We start from the raw sequence: 15,963 nt of genomic DNA, 5'->3' as shown, positions 1-15,963 counted from the left end.
TCTTCAGTGACTCATTATCATGTTTCCAGGACCTTCTCAGTGATGTCAACGTCACAGGAGTCGATGCTGTCTCTGAACAGGTCCTCTGTGCTGCCCTGACTGCTGCTGAAGTTACTGTGGTGGAAGAGCTGACTGTGGGACACAGAGAAACAGAGAATTATAATAATTCTCCTCTCTAAACAAAAAGGGATTTACTCTGAATCTGAAATCGAATACTGCCATATAGTACGCAAAAAATGGATGCAAAAGGAGTTGTACATATGTCTGAATTGACAGTATTTGAAAGTAGACCAGTTGACTTATTTCTTCTGCTAAAGATACTTTACTCTCCCGTGAGGCCATGGGAGAGGGTTTATGAATGGCAGTGGAGTGACAAAACTGATGCTGGTTAAGTCACATGGCAGACAAATTTCATTCATACATGTTTCATTCATTCATGTTAATGTTATATTTTTTAACAGTCAAAAAGTTAGTTCAAAGTCAGGCAATGGGTATGAAGCCAGTGCTTTGTAATCTCATATTCTACAGATCTTGTGAAAGTAACAAAGATGAGAGACTTACCGACCAAATGCCGTACTGGAAATTTTCCTGTTTGGGCTGTAAAAAGAAAGTGGAAAAGATCCCTGTATTAGAAAACAATATTCATAAAAAAAAAAATTATATAATGCCATGCAGAAAGTCCAGTTTAATGTGTATCTAATGACTTACTGACTGACTGACTGACTGACAGATAGACAGGTTATAATTGATCTTCCTCAGTGCAACCCTTCTGTCTTGCAGTGCAACCACTGCAATGTTTTGTTGATTCAATTCTACTAAGCAGATTTTTTAGAGCATAATTATTAATTAACTATTGCCCCAAGTGGCCAAGATCATGTACTGCAGTCGGACTGTCCTGGGTCATGAGATTACACTGATAATCAGACAGCTCTGGAGGACCTCTACCTGCACTCTAATTATAAACCACTGTCTGGGTTTATATAACTGTGTGACCCTCTGTCTCTCTTTAAACCCCTTCTCTCATAACATCAGTCAGATCTGAACTCAAAGCAGCTCGCAGAAACAGTTCTCCTGTCCTCATATCCAGCCCAGCAGTGACAAAACACTTTTAACTACAACAACAATGATGAAGCCAGACAATCTGCAAACCAAAGGACATGAGGACAAATACACTCACAACACTCACACACATGCCCTCAAAAGGACAGTCACACATAGTTCTTCATGACATGTCAGGACCCTGTTAGAGTTGGCTTTTGATGGTTTTTTAAACTTAACAGTGATTCAACAGCAGATCTCTGTACTAGACAGACAGACAGACAATACTTATTAATACAATAAACCAAATGTTTGCTGATCACTATAGAGCAGTTCATATTGGTGCCGATCATGTTTTGCATGAATGCCTTTTAACTGCAGCAGAGCATGCAGTGGAGGATTTGGACAAAAATGCCAGAGGATTAATAGCCAAAGGCCACAGAATGCCACATGATCCCACTTCCCCCTCACACCCATTCAGCCTGAGAAAAAGGAAATTACACCGCTCTTATTAAACAGCAACTCTTGTTCAGTTCCAAAAGGTAGCCACTTGTTTATGCTGCCCCCTAAAATACCTTGCTTCATTATAATTTATAAAAAAAAAATGATTAGGCAATCCCAGAAACAACTACATCAAAAAAAATTAGTGTATTAGAGGAAGTAATGTACTGTATGTAGCTAAAAATACATATATTTCATTCAGTTCTGAAAGTATAAATAAAAACAGTTCAGTATTATTAGCATGATGCTAACCTCAAACTCTACAGAGTGCAACAGTTGGGTTCTGGAAACCTCATGATCCCGTGATGCTTTAAATCTTGTTACAGATGAGAGATTGCAGTGTCATGCTCCTGAAGTGCCAAATTTGTTAGGTGTCCACATAATAATAAAAGTATTATTTCAGCAGTTTTCATCAAATTCCACCACACACACCCACTTAAACACCCCAGGCTTTTTCTTGAGGGGCTCAGTTTCTCCTCACTGTCTGATAACATTCACAAAGATTAGTAAACCCTTGACTGACTGGAATATTGTTGCCATGGTAACGGCTCCTCTGATGAAACCCGTCTCCCGGTAAAGCTTCAGACAGACCGGGGTGATTAAAGAGACTCATAAAGATATATCTAGCTTTACCTAGAGTGAACTGAGACAAAGAATCCTCTCAGAAGTGCAGTGCCATGCCAGTTAATATGAACTATTGATGCTGCAAAGTTAAGGGCACTAAAGACAGCATTCAGACTGAATCATGGACATTTAACCACTGATTTAGGAAAGAGAGGATGCTAGATAATCATACTTGAGCATAAAATGGCTGCAGAAGAAAAAAAAAACATCACTACATAAATATATTTCTAGTTCATTATTAATATGCACTGCATCAGTTAAATTAAATAAATGAATCCAAGATGGCGAAAGAGGCAAGACAAATATAAATAAATACATGTGTATATCTATCAATACTCAACAACAACAAAAAATAAAATAAAAGCTGGGTGCATTCAGAAATTGTTTACCCAATATTTGTGTGATTTGTGTATTTTTATGCTTACCGAGTACTGCAGCAATGAGGCAGTATCTTTGAACTGCAGGTTCCATCATTCTATTTATTTTATGTTTTTTTGTTAATTGTCTGAAATAAGGTCTGTGGTTATTTTATTATACTACATAAACTACATCAGTAATGCCCGCCCTTTTTGATTTTTTTAAGCTTTTATGTGTCTTCAAAAAGGCTGTTGCTAACAAGTCGCTAGCTGGGATTAGAGGTTGTCGCAGACATTAGAGGTCATAATGGCTAACAGGAAAACTCATCAACTCACTAGTCCGTTTTCACAGTTGTGTCTTCAAACACCCCATTCACACAGGGCGTCGGCGTCAACACCTCTCATTTACTTTTAAGGCATATCATTTTATGCAAATGCCCTAGCGCAGACACTAGCCAATCCCGTTCATGAAACACCGGAAAACTAACTTGATTGGCTGTCTTGTCACTATGGCGGTTGTGTCAGTACAAAGCTTCAGAAATGTCCTCCATCAAGCGTTAACGCTGACACCCCTTGTGAATGGGGCTTGACTTTTCGCTCTTGCAAACTGAGATTTTAAGTTAATACTAAAAGTTTGCGTAATCATTGTTATGGTGAAGACATGCAACCGAGGTGTAGTTAATCTAAAGCCTAACTTCAGCTTTTTACTTTTGTGACCATTTTTAGGCTTCATAAAAGTTTAGTTCATTTGTGCAGATTATTTTAATGAAAAAACATGTAAGAATCAAAAACTTTTGTTGGTCACAGAGCTGCTGCTTTTTTTTTTTTTTTTTTTGCATTAATCCAAAAGCCAATGGAAAGTCCTAAAAGCTTTTTGCTGATGGAAACGGTGTTATGCTAACATCCGCGTTGGACTACAAAAATACTGTACATCATCCCTGTTGCAATCTATTAGATTATCATAGCAATATGCTAATTTCCCACTCTGTCACTCTTACCTGTTAGCTTTGAGGTTCTTGAGTCTGGCCTCTAGGTCATTGAGCAGGTTGACTTTCTTGCAGCACTGAGAGCAGTAAACATCCAGAAGCTCACTGTTGTACAGATGCCTGATCTTCTGAGGGGTCTGACCAGCACTGCAAACACCATCAAGTGATGATCAGTACTGCCACTAGAAGCATTCAGTTTACTTGCTCAATATATTTAATAATATAGTAAAGTAAGATATTTAAAATTTGACAGTTGGAATATAATTTTTAATGACATGTTACTGATTTAGTTCGATTCAATCAGAATCACACAAAACAAATGAGAACAGCTAACAATGCAAAACTCCCACTGTATGCCAAAACTATTTCATAATTATTGGCTGTTGTGGTTTTATGTTTAACATTGAGATGATTAATGGCTGCCAAAAGCATTAATGCAAGAGAGCGTATTTGTGCCAGAATTATACTATGCATTATTAATATTCTTAGTGGCTCTCATGAAAATATATCTATGCCATATTTTTACCTAAAACATATATTAATTAACATTTTGAAAATGTGGAAAGGTTATTATTATTTTTGTTTGTTTTTGCATTGATACCCCAATAACATTTTAAGCACACCCAAATTATTGTTACCATAATGCATATGTTTGGGGTAAGGATTTCTTTAATTGCCATGAAAATAATAATTATTCAAAACAATTTATTTCTTATTTCTTTCTATTTGTTTTGGCTTGGATTTTTTTCCTGGTTTCATGCTTTTCTCCCTTATTCATTCATGCAATCAAATGAAACCGATCATACAGAATAACACCATATGTCAGTATTTTAGGCGAGAGGTGTGTACTAAAGTGAGTTAGTTAACCTGGAGGGCAGAGACGAGCCCAAGTCAGAGAAACCATTGGTACGTGTGTCATCATCAGGGATGGGGCTGCTGGGAGTGAAGTCCACATCTTCTCCCTCTCCATAGTCCTCAAACTGCTCCTCCACTGAGATCACTGAAGCTGCTGCTGACGACACCATCTGACCACAGCTACACCAAAGAGACAGGTCACAGGTCTCGCTTTATGTACTCATCCTGACTGTTGATTAGTTCTTAAGCTCAAAAAATGTGAAAACAACAACAACAAAAACCTAATCACCCATGATGCTGACCTGTTTCCACGTAGAAAGAGTCCAGTCAGTCCTTCTTTCTCATCAGGACGTCCTCCTTCAGAAGATTCAGACCCTGCCCCGCTGTCTCCTGCACTGTCCATGTCTGCCTCCTGCATGTCCCGTCCGACCATTCCTTCCTCATCAGAATACAGCTGGCACTCTGGGTACGGTCGCGTGCACACAATGATCGGGGGTCCCAGACTCCCCTCCCCGTGCTGAAAATAGATATCACAGAAAACATCAAAAAGTCATATTGCTCAAAATCCAATACAAATGCAAGATTAAAACGAGACCAGATTACCCTGACTCACTGTGTGGTCTCTTCATACACAGGACTTACTGAGGTGAAATAAGAACTTTCTGAAATAAGAAAACCTTTCTCAGGGGGACAGAAAAGATAATGCATTGAAGAGACATCCAGTTAATGGTGCTCTCATAATGAAATAAGATATAAATATTCCCTATTTAATTTATACCAATAATTTACACCGTATTCTCACTGCTCTCTCTCACAAGGTCTGATCTTTTTTTTTTTTTATAGCCATTCTGTCCTACAACAAGTACAGTTCAAAATATTAATTTACTTAATTAAAATGCATGTCACATCTCAATGGCAGGGGGACAATGGGAATCAGCTGATGTTGCACAGTGGCTCATTGTTTTTTTTAACAATGATTATTATAATTAATGACAAAATGATTGTTTGGAAATGTAAACTGATAAACTACAACAAAAAATGTAATTAACTGACTTCAAACCATTTTTTGTTGGTTAAAATAGTAATACTTAAATTTCTTAAAAATAAATGCAAGACAGTTCAATATTTAAATAAATTATTGACTTAGGGTCCCTAATACATCTAATGCTGATAGAGATCTTTCCTACACTCTCAACATTACTACTGCTTGATTAGCACAAGAATCTTATAAGCAGCTGCTCTGCTCTTCTTTGATCCCTTGCGCTTTATGCTAAACCATATTTTCCCCTCTTCCCTATTTTAGGTTTGTCTTTTTCTGTACTCAATACTATCAGAGTGTATCTCGGTGAGTACAGCAGTGTGCTAGTGTGTAGTGACCCCTCTCACATTCACACCTCAGCGAGCCCCTCACCTTCCTTTGTAGGTCACATGTAATTTTTTTTGCTCACTTCTCCGCTCGCACCACATGGTAGATTTAGGAAAGGAGACAAACACTAAAAAATAAAAAACTGGAGCAGGAATCTCACAGAAATTGCTAGTAACTTTTACAAAGCAGTGACTCTGAATTAAGCACAACATGTTGAACTAAAATGACTAAGGGTATTTTCTTGTCCAACATATTCCAATAATCTTTATTTACAATTTATCCTGATTAATAAAATCTGCAGTGTGTTTAAACTAATCTTGTGCATTTATTAAAAATGGCTAGAGGTAAAGCCTAAAAAAAGAAAAATATCTTCTGGTCTGATCTGGGACGGAAAGGAAATGTAACGGCCGGCCGCAGGATTAAACATCACTGGTCTAGTCGCAAATCTGAGTTAAACTTTGATTCTTCCCACATTTCTGCATCTTTGGAGATAAGAGCAGATTACTGATGACTGATATATCTGTACACTGCTAATGTAAAGCTTTGACAGAGGTCCCCCCTGCAGAGCAGCGACTGATGAATGCAGCCCTATCAGATACACTTTGACTGCAGTAATGTAAGACGGGTTGCAGGGGTCTCCTGCAGTGAGACCCCAGATAAATGAGCTCGAAACTAAGACCACTTTTGGTCCATCCCGACCTGAATCTCCCCCACCCACTTCGACAGAACTGTCTGGAATGTCTAGACTTAACATTCATTATTAACACTGTTCTACTGACAGACAGATTTTAATGTTAGGCATGCATGAATACACAAAATACTCCACATCATATTATAAACCAAAAACTCCATATATCACATTTACTCATATATATTTCACTGATGAAAGCGGATAAGAAATTGCTATTATCTTTTCACTCACCATTACTCTGTGTCCATGGTGTAGTGACAGTGAAGTGATTTGATTTTAGGTGACTGATTAACTTACAGTATGATTTGTGAATTATTTATATTATAGATACACATTTTCTTTGAAATAAATACAATTGAAGGGAAGCTTCACTTTGATGCAGTTGTTTTAAAATTGAGTATGACTAATAATTACAGATGATGTTTCGATTTACTGTTGAAAATCATAGCAGGGCCAGTTTGCAGACTTAGCTCTTTCCTGATGTTTAAGGTTAACATGACGGACAGATACAGTCATGCTGCAGTACTGCTGATCCCCCGTGCCTCCAGTGTTTCATGCATTATTGCTGAGTACAGACTAAGTTGCATCGTAGCTTAAACACAGCTAAAATCCAATATCTGGGATGTTAAGAGCTAAAATACACGCACCAATTTGTCCACATTGCTTACAGTGGGCTTATTATTAAAAAGCCAGTGACTCTGCTCTGAATATGCAGCAAGGTATTGATTCAAACACATAGTGATGCCCAATCACGGCTGCTGTATAAGTGGGAATCTGTCAATGGTTATTGTCTAATCAAGCACACTTTTATGTGTCATTATTGGACAACAGCAATAACCTTTTATTTCTTGGCTTAAAGGGACAGTCCAATAAAGAAAGTTCTCTCATCAAGCGAGTGGATTAAATGAAGTGGTCACATTACTATTCAAAAGTTTTTTTTTTTTAAAGAAATAATTACTTTTATTCAGCAAGGATGAATTATAATTATTAAAAGTCGAAGAAAAGACAATGCTACAAAAGATTTCTACTTCAAATCAACACAGTTCTCTTGAACTTTCCTTTCATCGTAGAAATCTGAAAAAAGTATCAGTTTCCACAAAAATGCTTTCACCATTTATAAAAATTAGAAATGTTTCTTGAGCAGAAAATGAGCATATCAGAATGATTGAATGAAGGATCATTTTAACGCTGGAGACTGGAACAATAGCTACTGAAAATTCTGCTTTATCGTCACAGAAATAAATTACACTTTAAAATATATTCAAATAAAAATCTGTTGTTTTAAGTTGTAATAATATATTCACAATAAAAAATGCTTTCTGTATTCTTGATTAAATAAATCTAGTCTCGAACCCCAAATTTTTGAATGGTAGTGGATTAAACGTATTTGATGTTACACTATTTCTTTGTCTCAGAGCATGCCTGAAAACATTCAAATGTACAACATATCCCAAAGCTCTCTGATCTATAAATAATAGAGAAGTTTTGTCTGTGAAGTCCAGGAGGAGATGAGTGATTTAGGAATGCTCCTCCATTATTCGATTTCCCTCTGTGAAAGCAGAGCAAGTATTTTTTCTTTTTTTTTTTTTACTAATGTTTAGATGTGGTTTGATTTTTCTCAAAAAATCTGTAGAAGAACAGCACTTCTTTACAGATCTGACATTTAACATGAGAGCAACCCACACAAACAAACACAACATTCAATTCTGGCTAGCACCCAAAGCACCATCATGTTCACAGCCTTTTCAAGTGCAGCTCACAAGAAATGTCAAGTGTGCACAAAAACCTCTCAAATTTCTCATGACAACAGCAATCCCTGACACACACAGTCCTAGCTGCTCTTTTTGGAGATTTTTCAGGTAACAAACCAATCCAAACAAAGATTTTGGACCACCCTACATCTCAAATCTATTTAGCATCTACCTCAAAACTATATGTACGAGATAGAGTTTAAACACTATATTTTGAAGTGAAGTGAAGTGAAGTGAAGTGACATTCAGCCAAGTATGGTGACCCTTACTCAGAATTTGTGCTCTGCATTTAACCCATCCGAAATGCACACACACACACTGTGAGCACACACCGCACACACACACACTGTGAGCACACACCCGGAGCAGTGGGCAGCCATTTATGCTGCGGCACCCGAGGAGCAGTTGGGGGTTCGATGCCTTGCTCAAGGGCACCTAAGTCGTGGTATTGAAGGTGGAGAGAGAACTGTACATGCACTACCCCCACCCACAATTCCGTCCGGCCCAAGACTAGAACCCACAACCCTTCGATTGGGAGTCCAACCCTCTAACCATTAGGCCTTAACTTTAACATTAATGTTTTTGCAAAATGCTAGTTTTGGCTAATGACCCTATTGAACCTGTTAACCTGCTATAGCTAAGATCAAACACTTTAGTCCACTAAAGTATAACACCGTTATGTTACTGGAGTGACAACAGAAACATTGCGGGGGACATTCAAGCTGGCTGCTCATTTTCTGTATCAGGTGCGCTTGGCTGGTTTTGTTTGAGATCTCAGTGGAAATGCAGCTGGATAGCTAGCCATCTCGCTGCCTACAGAGTCAGCAGACAAAAGACAGTGTGGATTTACCAGGAGCCATGAGTCATAATCCAGCTCTCGGGGCTCTAAAACTGTCGGTGGCCCTTCTCTGGACAGTGTCAAAGCAAAACACCTTTCAACTCTTTATTAACCTTGAAAATGGTAACCAAACAAACGCACAGAAAGGCCAACTAGAGCTGCAGTTACACAATCAATACCGCAGGGGCTCTTGGCTAAGCAAATTACCGTATTATACCACAGCATGTGTAGGCGTCCCTTTGAAAGCAAGACATGTCAAGACGAGTGGAAATATGGTTCTTAGTTAAGTTGATCTAAAATCTGGGCTCAATCATAAAAGTGTACCACTGACTTTAAAGGGTCAGTCACAAAGTATTCATCCACCCCTCTCCCTTGGCAGAGATCTCAAGAGCAATAGTCTGGATGCACCACATTATTGGGTTTCAGAGTGTCCAAACTGCAGTCAACCTTTTGTCCCAACTATAACACTGAATTATACCTTTTGCTGGGCTTTCCATTATAACATCCATGAGTTATGGTGGTGCATATAGTGGCCTTAGTCATGCACAGATTCTCTGCCCCCCATGCAATAATAACCAAGCCTGATACAGCATTTCATAACGGATCGATATCTCAAGCTGTCAGACCAGCTGACTAATCTTTAATGCAGAAGACAAGAGAACTGGATTGACTTAAGAACAGTACCTTTGTATACAGGATCAGCTTGTACTGACTAAGGGTGGATGACATTAAAGCACGCAAAAGTTAGAAGAAAAGTTCTACAATCTAAAACTACCTTTACTTGATTCTGATTGGTCAGTCCCGACATTCAGAGGTATGTTATCCCTCGATAACAACCGGTGAAAGCTGATAACACAGACTCATCCGGGTAACTGAATTTGGCGCTGTACTCTTGCTAGGAACAGTTTTTCTTGGTGGAAGATTTGCATTCGTTTAACTAATAAAACACAACGCGACTAAACATATTTGTAATTTTTTTGTTATTTTGGTGCTGTTATGCACAGTATAATAATTACTTTTAATTATTTTCATTATTTGATTTTAATTTTGACGTTTAGGAGTGTGTAAAATCTACCTCGGGTCTCGTGTGTTGAGGAAACAATGATATTGACAGTGTTACGCATGCGCGGGATAATTTACTTCCTGAACAAGTGCGCACCCGAGTCCGTGTTGCTTGCACATTTACGCGAACCGCACCACAGTTCAGGAGCAACCTAACTCAGACCACCTTCTCCAAGTAGTCTTGGGTTCGGCACCCCAGAATGCACCAGGGTCCGATGACAGCGTTCACATTAGCGATTTTTCATGCGAACTGTGCCCCGTTCCGCACTAAACTTCCAGTGTGAAAGCCCCCTTAGACTGATTTCTGCAGGATCATGTGACACTGAAGACTGGAGTAATGAAATTCAGCTTTGCCACCATAGAAATAAATTACATTTTAAAATATATTCAATTAGAAAACAGCTATTTTAATTTGTAATAATATTACTGACAATTATTAAAATCCTAGACAGGGCAGGTACTGTCATCCAATATACTAATGCATTATATGATACATTTATGCTTAATTTAAACAATGTTATTTCAACCACCCATATGCCGTGTTTATGGCTTATGACTAAATGTCTTCCATAGTGAGGGAACAGGGCCTTGTATTTAGCCTCTGTGGCAAAATAAATCACAAGAGTAAAGGCAAGCACCAGGGAAGGAATTTTAATGGACGTCTATCCCTATTGTTCCTTGCCCTTTCTAAATTGTCCCTTGCCAGAAGAATAGCGTTACTGCAACATTAAGAAACACACACATTCATACAAACACAATATGGATGTGGCACTACCAGCAGGTGGTCATTAACCATCAGAGAGGCTTCCCAAACCAGCACTCTCAACCTCCCCTTTCATGTTCCCATAGCCCCTTCTAACTATCAGCCGTATTCAAAACTCCACGGTCCCTCCCCTGCGACAACCCCCAACTCCACTACAACTGCCAGCGCACACCGTTAGCCCTGCTCCCAGGAGACACAGAATTAACTGTTTAAGTTTACAAGCATGTGCACTTACAACAACAATCAATCAGTCTGCTAGTTTTTATTCACCGTTAGTCTCATTTGAGGTGCAAAATAGATGCTTTTCTATCACCAAGAACAGCTATTTTCACCAGTCTGGCATTTAAGAAACAAAGTAAACGGAAAACAGAAACAATGGGGTCACCAGTGGTTGTTCAGTAGACGAAGGCAGACATGAACACACACAAGCACCGCCAAAAACGCATCAACACACAGTCCAAACACACACAAGCAGTCCAAACACTCACTGTCTGATTAGCATTTCAATAGCATGACCCCTCTCCCCTCCAACAGATTACCACACAACCCAGGCTGGCTCTCTTGTCATTCAAAGGCAGGTGTAGCGTTTGGGTAACACACAGACTGGTTGTGAATTCCATCACACACAGAGCCTTCATATCTTGCACTTGAATACAAAGATTTCTTGATATGTTGTCATTTTCAAGCTTTAATGCTTTAAAGTGCCACTGGGTGTCAAAGAGATGAAATTCTTATGTACTAGAGCTTCTCAGCATCCCTGTTGAGAGAAGATGATTATTACAGCGCATCTACATTGACTACTAGGAAAGCGGTTTAGAGAAGAACATGAGAGGAAGAGCATGAACAATGGACTTTACTTGGCTGCAGCAAACGTTCACACATGCGAGTTTTCTCATCTCATCCTCTTACCCCGCCGCTGAGTAATGAAGATCCATCACCTCCATCCTCTCCACCCGTGCTGGTTAAGCCCTCATCGGCTGAGGACGCCCAAGACTTGGTGTCCCCGTCTCCCTCCAGGATCCCCACCCTCACCACAGTCTAAACAGGTGAAATATCAGTGTCCAGTCCTGTCAAACCTCAGCTAATGGCTACGGGTATCTCCACCTATAGCCACCTCTTCTCCAAACTGGCTCTGTCCTCGTCACACATACACATACATTGGCTCCGACCTGCACCAACCGATCATGCAGCCACACATGAAGACATACGGACAGAGACGCTACCGATCTGGCAACAGTTGTTGGGCTTTTGGCCACTCCTCCCAGCAAATCACCTCCCCTACCCTGGCCTGTCACATTCCCTCTCTCTCTCTGCCTCGTTCTCTAGGTTGTTGCTAGGAAACTATTCAGCTGAGCCGTCCCACAGCTGTGAAAGAGAGGAGCGTGAGTGTGCGCCCTCGCAACACACACAGCTATCTTAAGCCTAACCTTAGCTGTGCTGGATAATATGCACAATTACGGCTAATTACCATCTCCTCGTCTAAGTACCATGATAAATAACGCAAATAGATAAATAAGATACAGATAAATCAAAATATCAATAGGGAGATGATCATGTGGTGGCTTGCAAAAAAAAAGTATCCTTATGATCAAAAACAAAACAAACATTGAAAATCCCTCATATGGATGCCAAAAATGTTTACTATATCAACAAAAACACTATAAATTCTTATTAATTTACTACAAAATAGCATATAAGAAATGTTGTCCAAAACGGATTGGTTGTTATATAACAGCAGTTCAGAAATGAAATACAGTAGTCAAATTTGAAGTGGATCGTAAAAGTTCAAAGACAAGAATGGGTATTGTTTTGGTTTTAAGACAACTTCGATAAAAGGTTTTGATCCACTTCAAATGTTGACTACTGTATCTGGCAAGTGGCGCTAAAAGGTTAATGCTCTACCGCTTTTGAAAATAATGTACCTCGTATAATAAACCCAACCCTAAACCAATAATATTGTGTTAAAACATATTTCCTATAGCAACTATGCCATTTCAGCTTACTTTATAAGCTCTTTTATCATAACACAGGACTTTCTAAGTGCAGTGCTGTACCAGGAGAGATTTTTTATCAAGTTTATTACATTAAAAAGCAAGTTATGTGATGTAATCATCAAAATATATCAGCTTAAAAATCATGTATATGGTAAAAGTTTTTGGAGGTCTTATCAGACTATTGTGCAAGGAACTGAAAATAAGTCTTTATTAATCAGTAATCTGCCCCACAATCATAATGTGTATGAAAAGTTGTTGTTGTTTTTATTGTTTATTGACACTTAATTAATGTTCATTTCAGTTATTTCAATTATACACACAGGTACATTTTTGGATGCTTGCAAAAATGTAGGTATATAAGCATATTTTTCCAATTAGCCTGTTGCCCTTTCCCTTCATACAGAATTAAAAATGTGCAAATAGATAAAACCCCAAATCCAACCACTTAAAATAGATAAAGTAAAATGAACCTAAATTTTAAAACTTCAAAAATGAAAGTGAACCCTGGGCTTAATTTTGATCACATTTCACTTTAAAGGGGTTTTAGGAGTTAAAAAATAATGTTAATCTAAAGGTTATAGGGTTAAATCGTTCAAAGTGAAATCCAAAGTGGATTTATGGAACATCTTAAGCGCTTCCTTAATTAACACTTCTCAGAAATTCACAGCAGCAATGAGCTAGAGGCAAATCTAATCGATGGTGAACATTTACACATGTACATTCACACTTCTATAGGTGCAAGAGAAAAGTCTCACATATGCTGTGCTCTGCATGTGTCAGTTTTTTTTTACAGATTTATTTTTGGAAAGTGGGAGAGAGGGGGGGGGCAGGGTCAAGAAAGGTCCACGAGCCAGGACTTGAACTCAGTACATCTGAAGTGCAATGGTGCTATATGTTAGCGTGCTGCCCACAAGGTTATTTGTGAGGCTTGAGTAGGATGTTTATGCAGGTATGTGAGGAAGAGAGAGAACAAAAGAAAAAGCAATCCTCCTCCGTTCCTCCTCTGCACGGTGTATCAGTGATGCCCCACTTTCCCATGATTCCCATGAGCTCAGTGCAGCAGCAGCAGCGACGGTTAGTTTCAGTCCAGCAGCTCGAACCGGACCCTCTTACCTCACACATGCTACTCTTTCTATGAACATCTTTTCAAACCATCTTAAAAAACATTACACATGATCTTAGACACATTCTGAGCAGTTGAAAAGCCAGAAGAAAGAGAGGCTGGGTGGAAACATGAGAGAGGATGCTGTTAGATCAGGAGGGTGTTGGCTGCCGATAAACAGATGTTCACACAGTTCTATCACCAACTGCTGCTCGGCTCCTGATGCTGTTTACACAGCCAAAGCTGTTCTGTTTCAGACATGTTTGGACTGTTTTACCCGGATTGCTGGTTTTAAAAATACCGTGCAATGAAATATTGTCTCATTTAAGAAAAGTATCAAACTGACTCTTGTTTTTGTGGCCGACAAATAGGCCTGTCGTGATAATAAAATAACTGTGTAATCGTGATTATTTGATCTAACCGCGGTTATTTCAGATTTGATTTTCATGCATGGTATAGCCTACATCGACTGAAGCCATTTCGTATCTTAATGTTAGAGACAGAATTATATTTACATTGTTAAATTTAATTTACAGAAATTGATCTTCCTTCTGCTGCAGCAGTTATTTTCCGCTCAGCATTCAAACAGTAAATCCCGTTCAGTTATGACAGTCAGCATGGTAAACCTCTCTCTCCAAGATGATACATTCCCATTACAATACTTGATGTGTAGATAAAGGTCTGGGGATTCATTGACATCTCATTTCTCTTCTCTTTGTTTGTACCAGCATGCTGTGACTTATGTTGCTTCAAACACATCATTCTGCACCACAGATGTGCATAAGAACTTTGCGCCACTTTGTTTGAAGCGTTTCACATTATCAAAGTTTTGCGCACACAGAAAGATAATTAGATACTCTGTAGTGATGTAGGAAAAAAAATAGCATCGGTGTTGGATTGGTATTGGCCGAATCTTACATTATGTAATCTTACACTGCAAAATAATAACTCAAAGATTAAAAAATAACATCATAGATATTTACTGAACCCTTAAATTAATCACAATTATATAATGAAAGCAATTAAAAACAGACAGTTAATCGTGATAATCAGCATAATCACCAAAGCCCTAAATTAGACAATTAATCGCAATAACCGTAACTATTTTTTACAATTAATCGTCGGCCAAATCTCATAATCGTGACAACCCAGTATTGGCACATGCGACATTCGGAGGACACTGCCTCCGAAATTAGACGCAGCTTATGTGGTTGTAAAGCATACTAAGATGTTTGCTGTCTGGTTGCTAGGATGTTCTAAATAGTTGCCAGGGAATAACTATGCTGTCGCTACATAGGGATGTATGATACTGAAAAACGATATACCTCAATACATTTTGGGATTTTTTTCAATAATGATAATTAAAAAATATTTAGATGAGTGTGTGTTTTTTTTTGCTGGTACAGTCCTGGCATGGATAGATTAGTCTCACCCAGCCAGACCTTCAGACTGACGACAGAAGGTCTGGGAACCTTGGTCGCTTTGAATGGCCAACTCCCGCTCAAGAGGCTATAAGACTGACAGGTAAAAGCAGCCAGTCATGTTTTGTTTTGTGTTGTGTCACGTTTAGAGGTGTGGAAATATCCCCACAATAACAGACCGGTGTGTAAACCCTTGGATGGGTTTTAAAAGAGTCTATGCCGCAAACTTTATATATTTCACATACTTTTGAAATCCAGCATTTAGTTGATCCTGATAAGCACTCGTCATCACAGTTGTAAACAAGCCAGCCTTCTTCTAACATGAGGAGGTTCGGCATCATGGTGTCTTTGTTTTCAGGCAGAGCGTTAAAGAAATTGACACAGACCTCTCTCAGAAAACCTGTATAATTCAACAAATCAGATGAGGAACTCAAAACTCCTGAAGCGTTTCCAATTGTGTGTGCCATATGTATCAGACGTTCAGCCAACAGTCTGTGGGCGTCGAGAATATGGACAAATAAACATGGCACTAAAACTGCCAGTAGATGGAGGCAAGTCTTAACAAGTGATTGGTTATATTATTCATTCATATGATTTTGTTCAAAAAGGCTGATT

The 15,963-nt window shown here is 38.8% G+C and overlaps 1 protein-coding gene across 2 annotated transcripts in view; it reads right to left on the bottom strand.

Annotated features, from left to right (window-relative positions):
• LOC113047277 (rab11 family-interacting protein 4A-like) overlaps positions 1–15,963 on the bottom strand; it is a 39,367-nt gene that overhangs the window by 7,610 nt on the left and 15,794 nt on the right. The window contains exons 1-6 of one of the 2 annotated variants that reach the window (XM_026208640.1): positions 11,741–12,116; positions 4,663–4,877; positions 4,373–4,540; positions 3,518–3,652; positions 562–597; positions 33–132 (exon numbers count right to left, since the gene is read on the bottom strand). In XM_026208640.1, the coding sequence (XP_026064425.1) occupies positions 33–132; positions 562–597; positions 3,518–3,652; positions 4,373–4,540; positions 4,663–4,793 (570 nt within the window). In that variant the 5' untranslated portion in view covers positions 4,794–4,877; positions 11,741–12,116. Of the gene's footprint in view, positions 1–32; positions 133–561; positions 598–3,517; positions 3,653–4,372; positions 4,541–4,662; positions 4,878–11,740; positions 12,117–15,963 lie in introns of those variants that run through there. The other variant, XM_026208633.1, reaches the window with a different exon arrangement.

The sequence above is a fragment of the Carassius auratus genome, chromosome 3 (genome assembly GCF_003368295.1).
Source record: "Carassius auratus strain Wakin chromosome 3, ASM336829v1, whole genome shotgun sequence".
Taxonomy (NCBI): Eukaryota; Metazoa; Chordata; class Actinopteri; order Cypriniformes; family Cyprinidae; genus Carassius; species Carassius auratus.
Note: the sequence above shows the minus strand (reverse complement) of the source record. Positions and strands in the feature narration are given on the sequence as shown.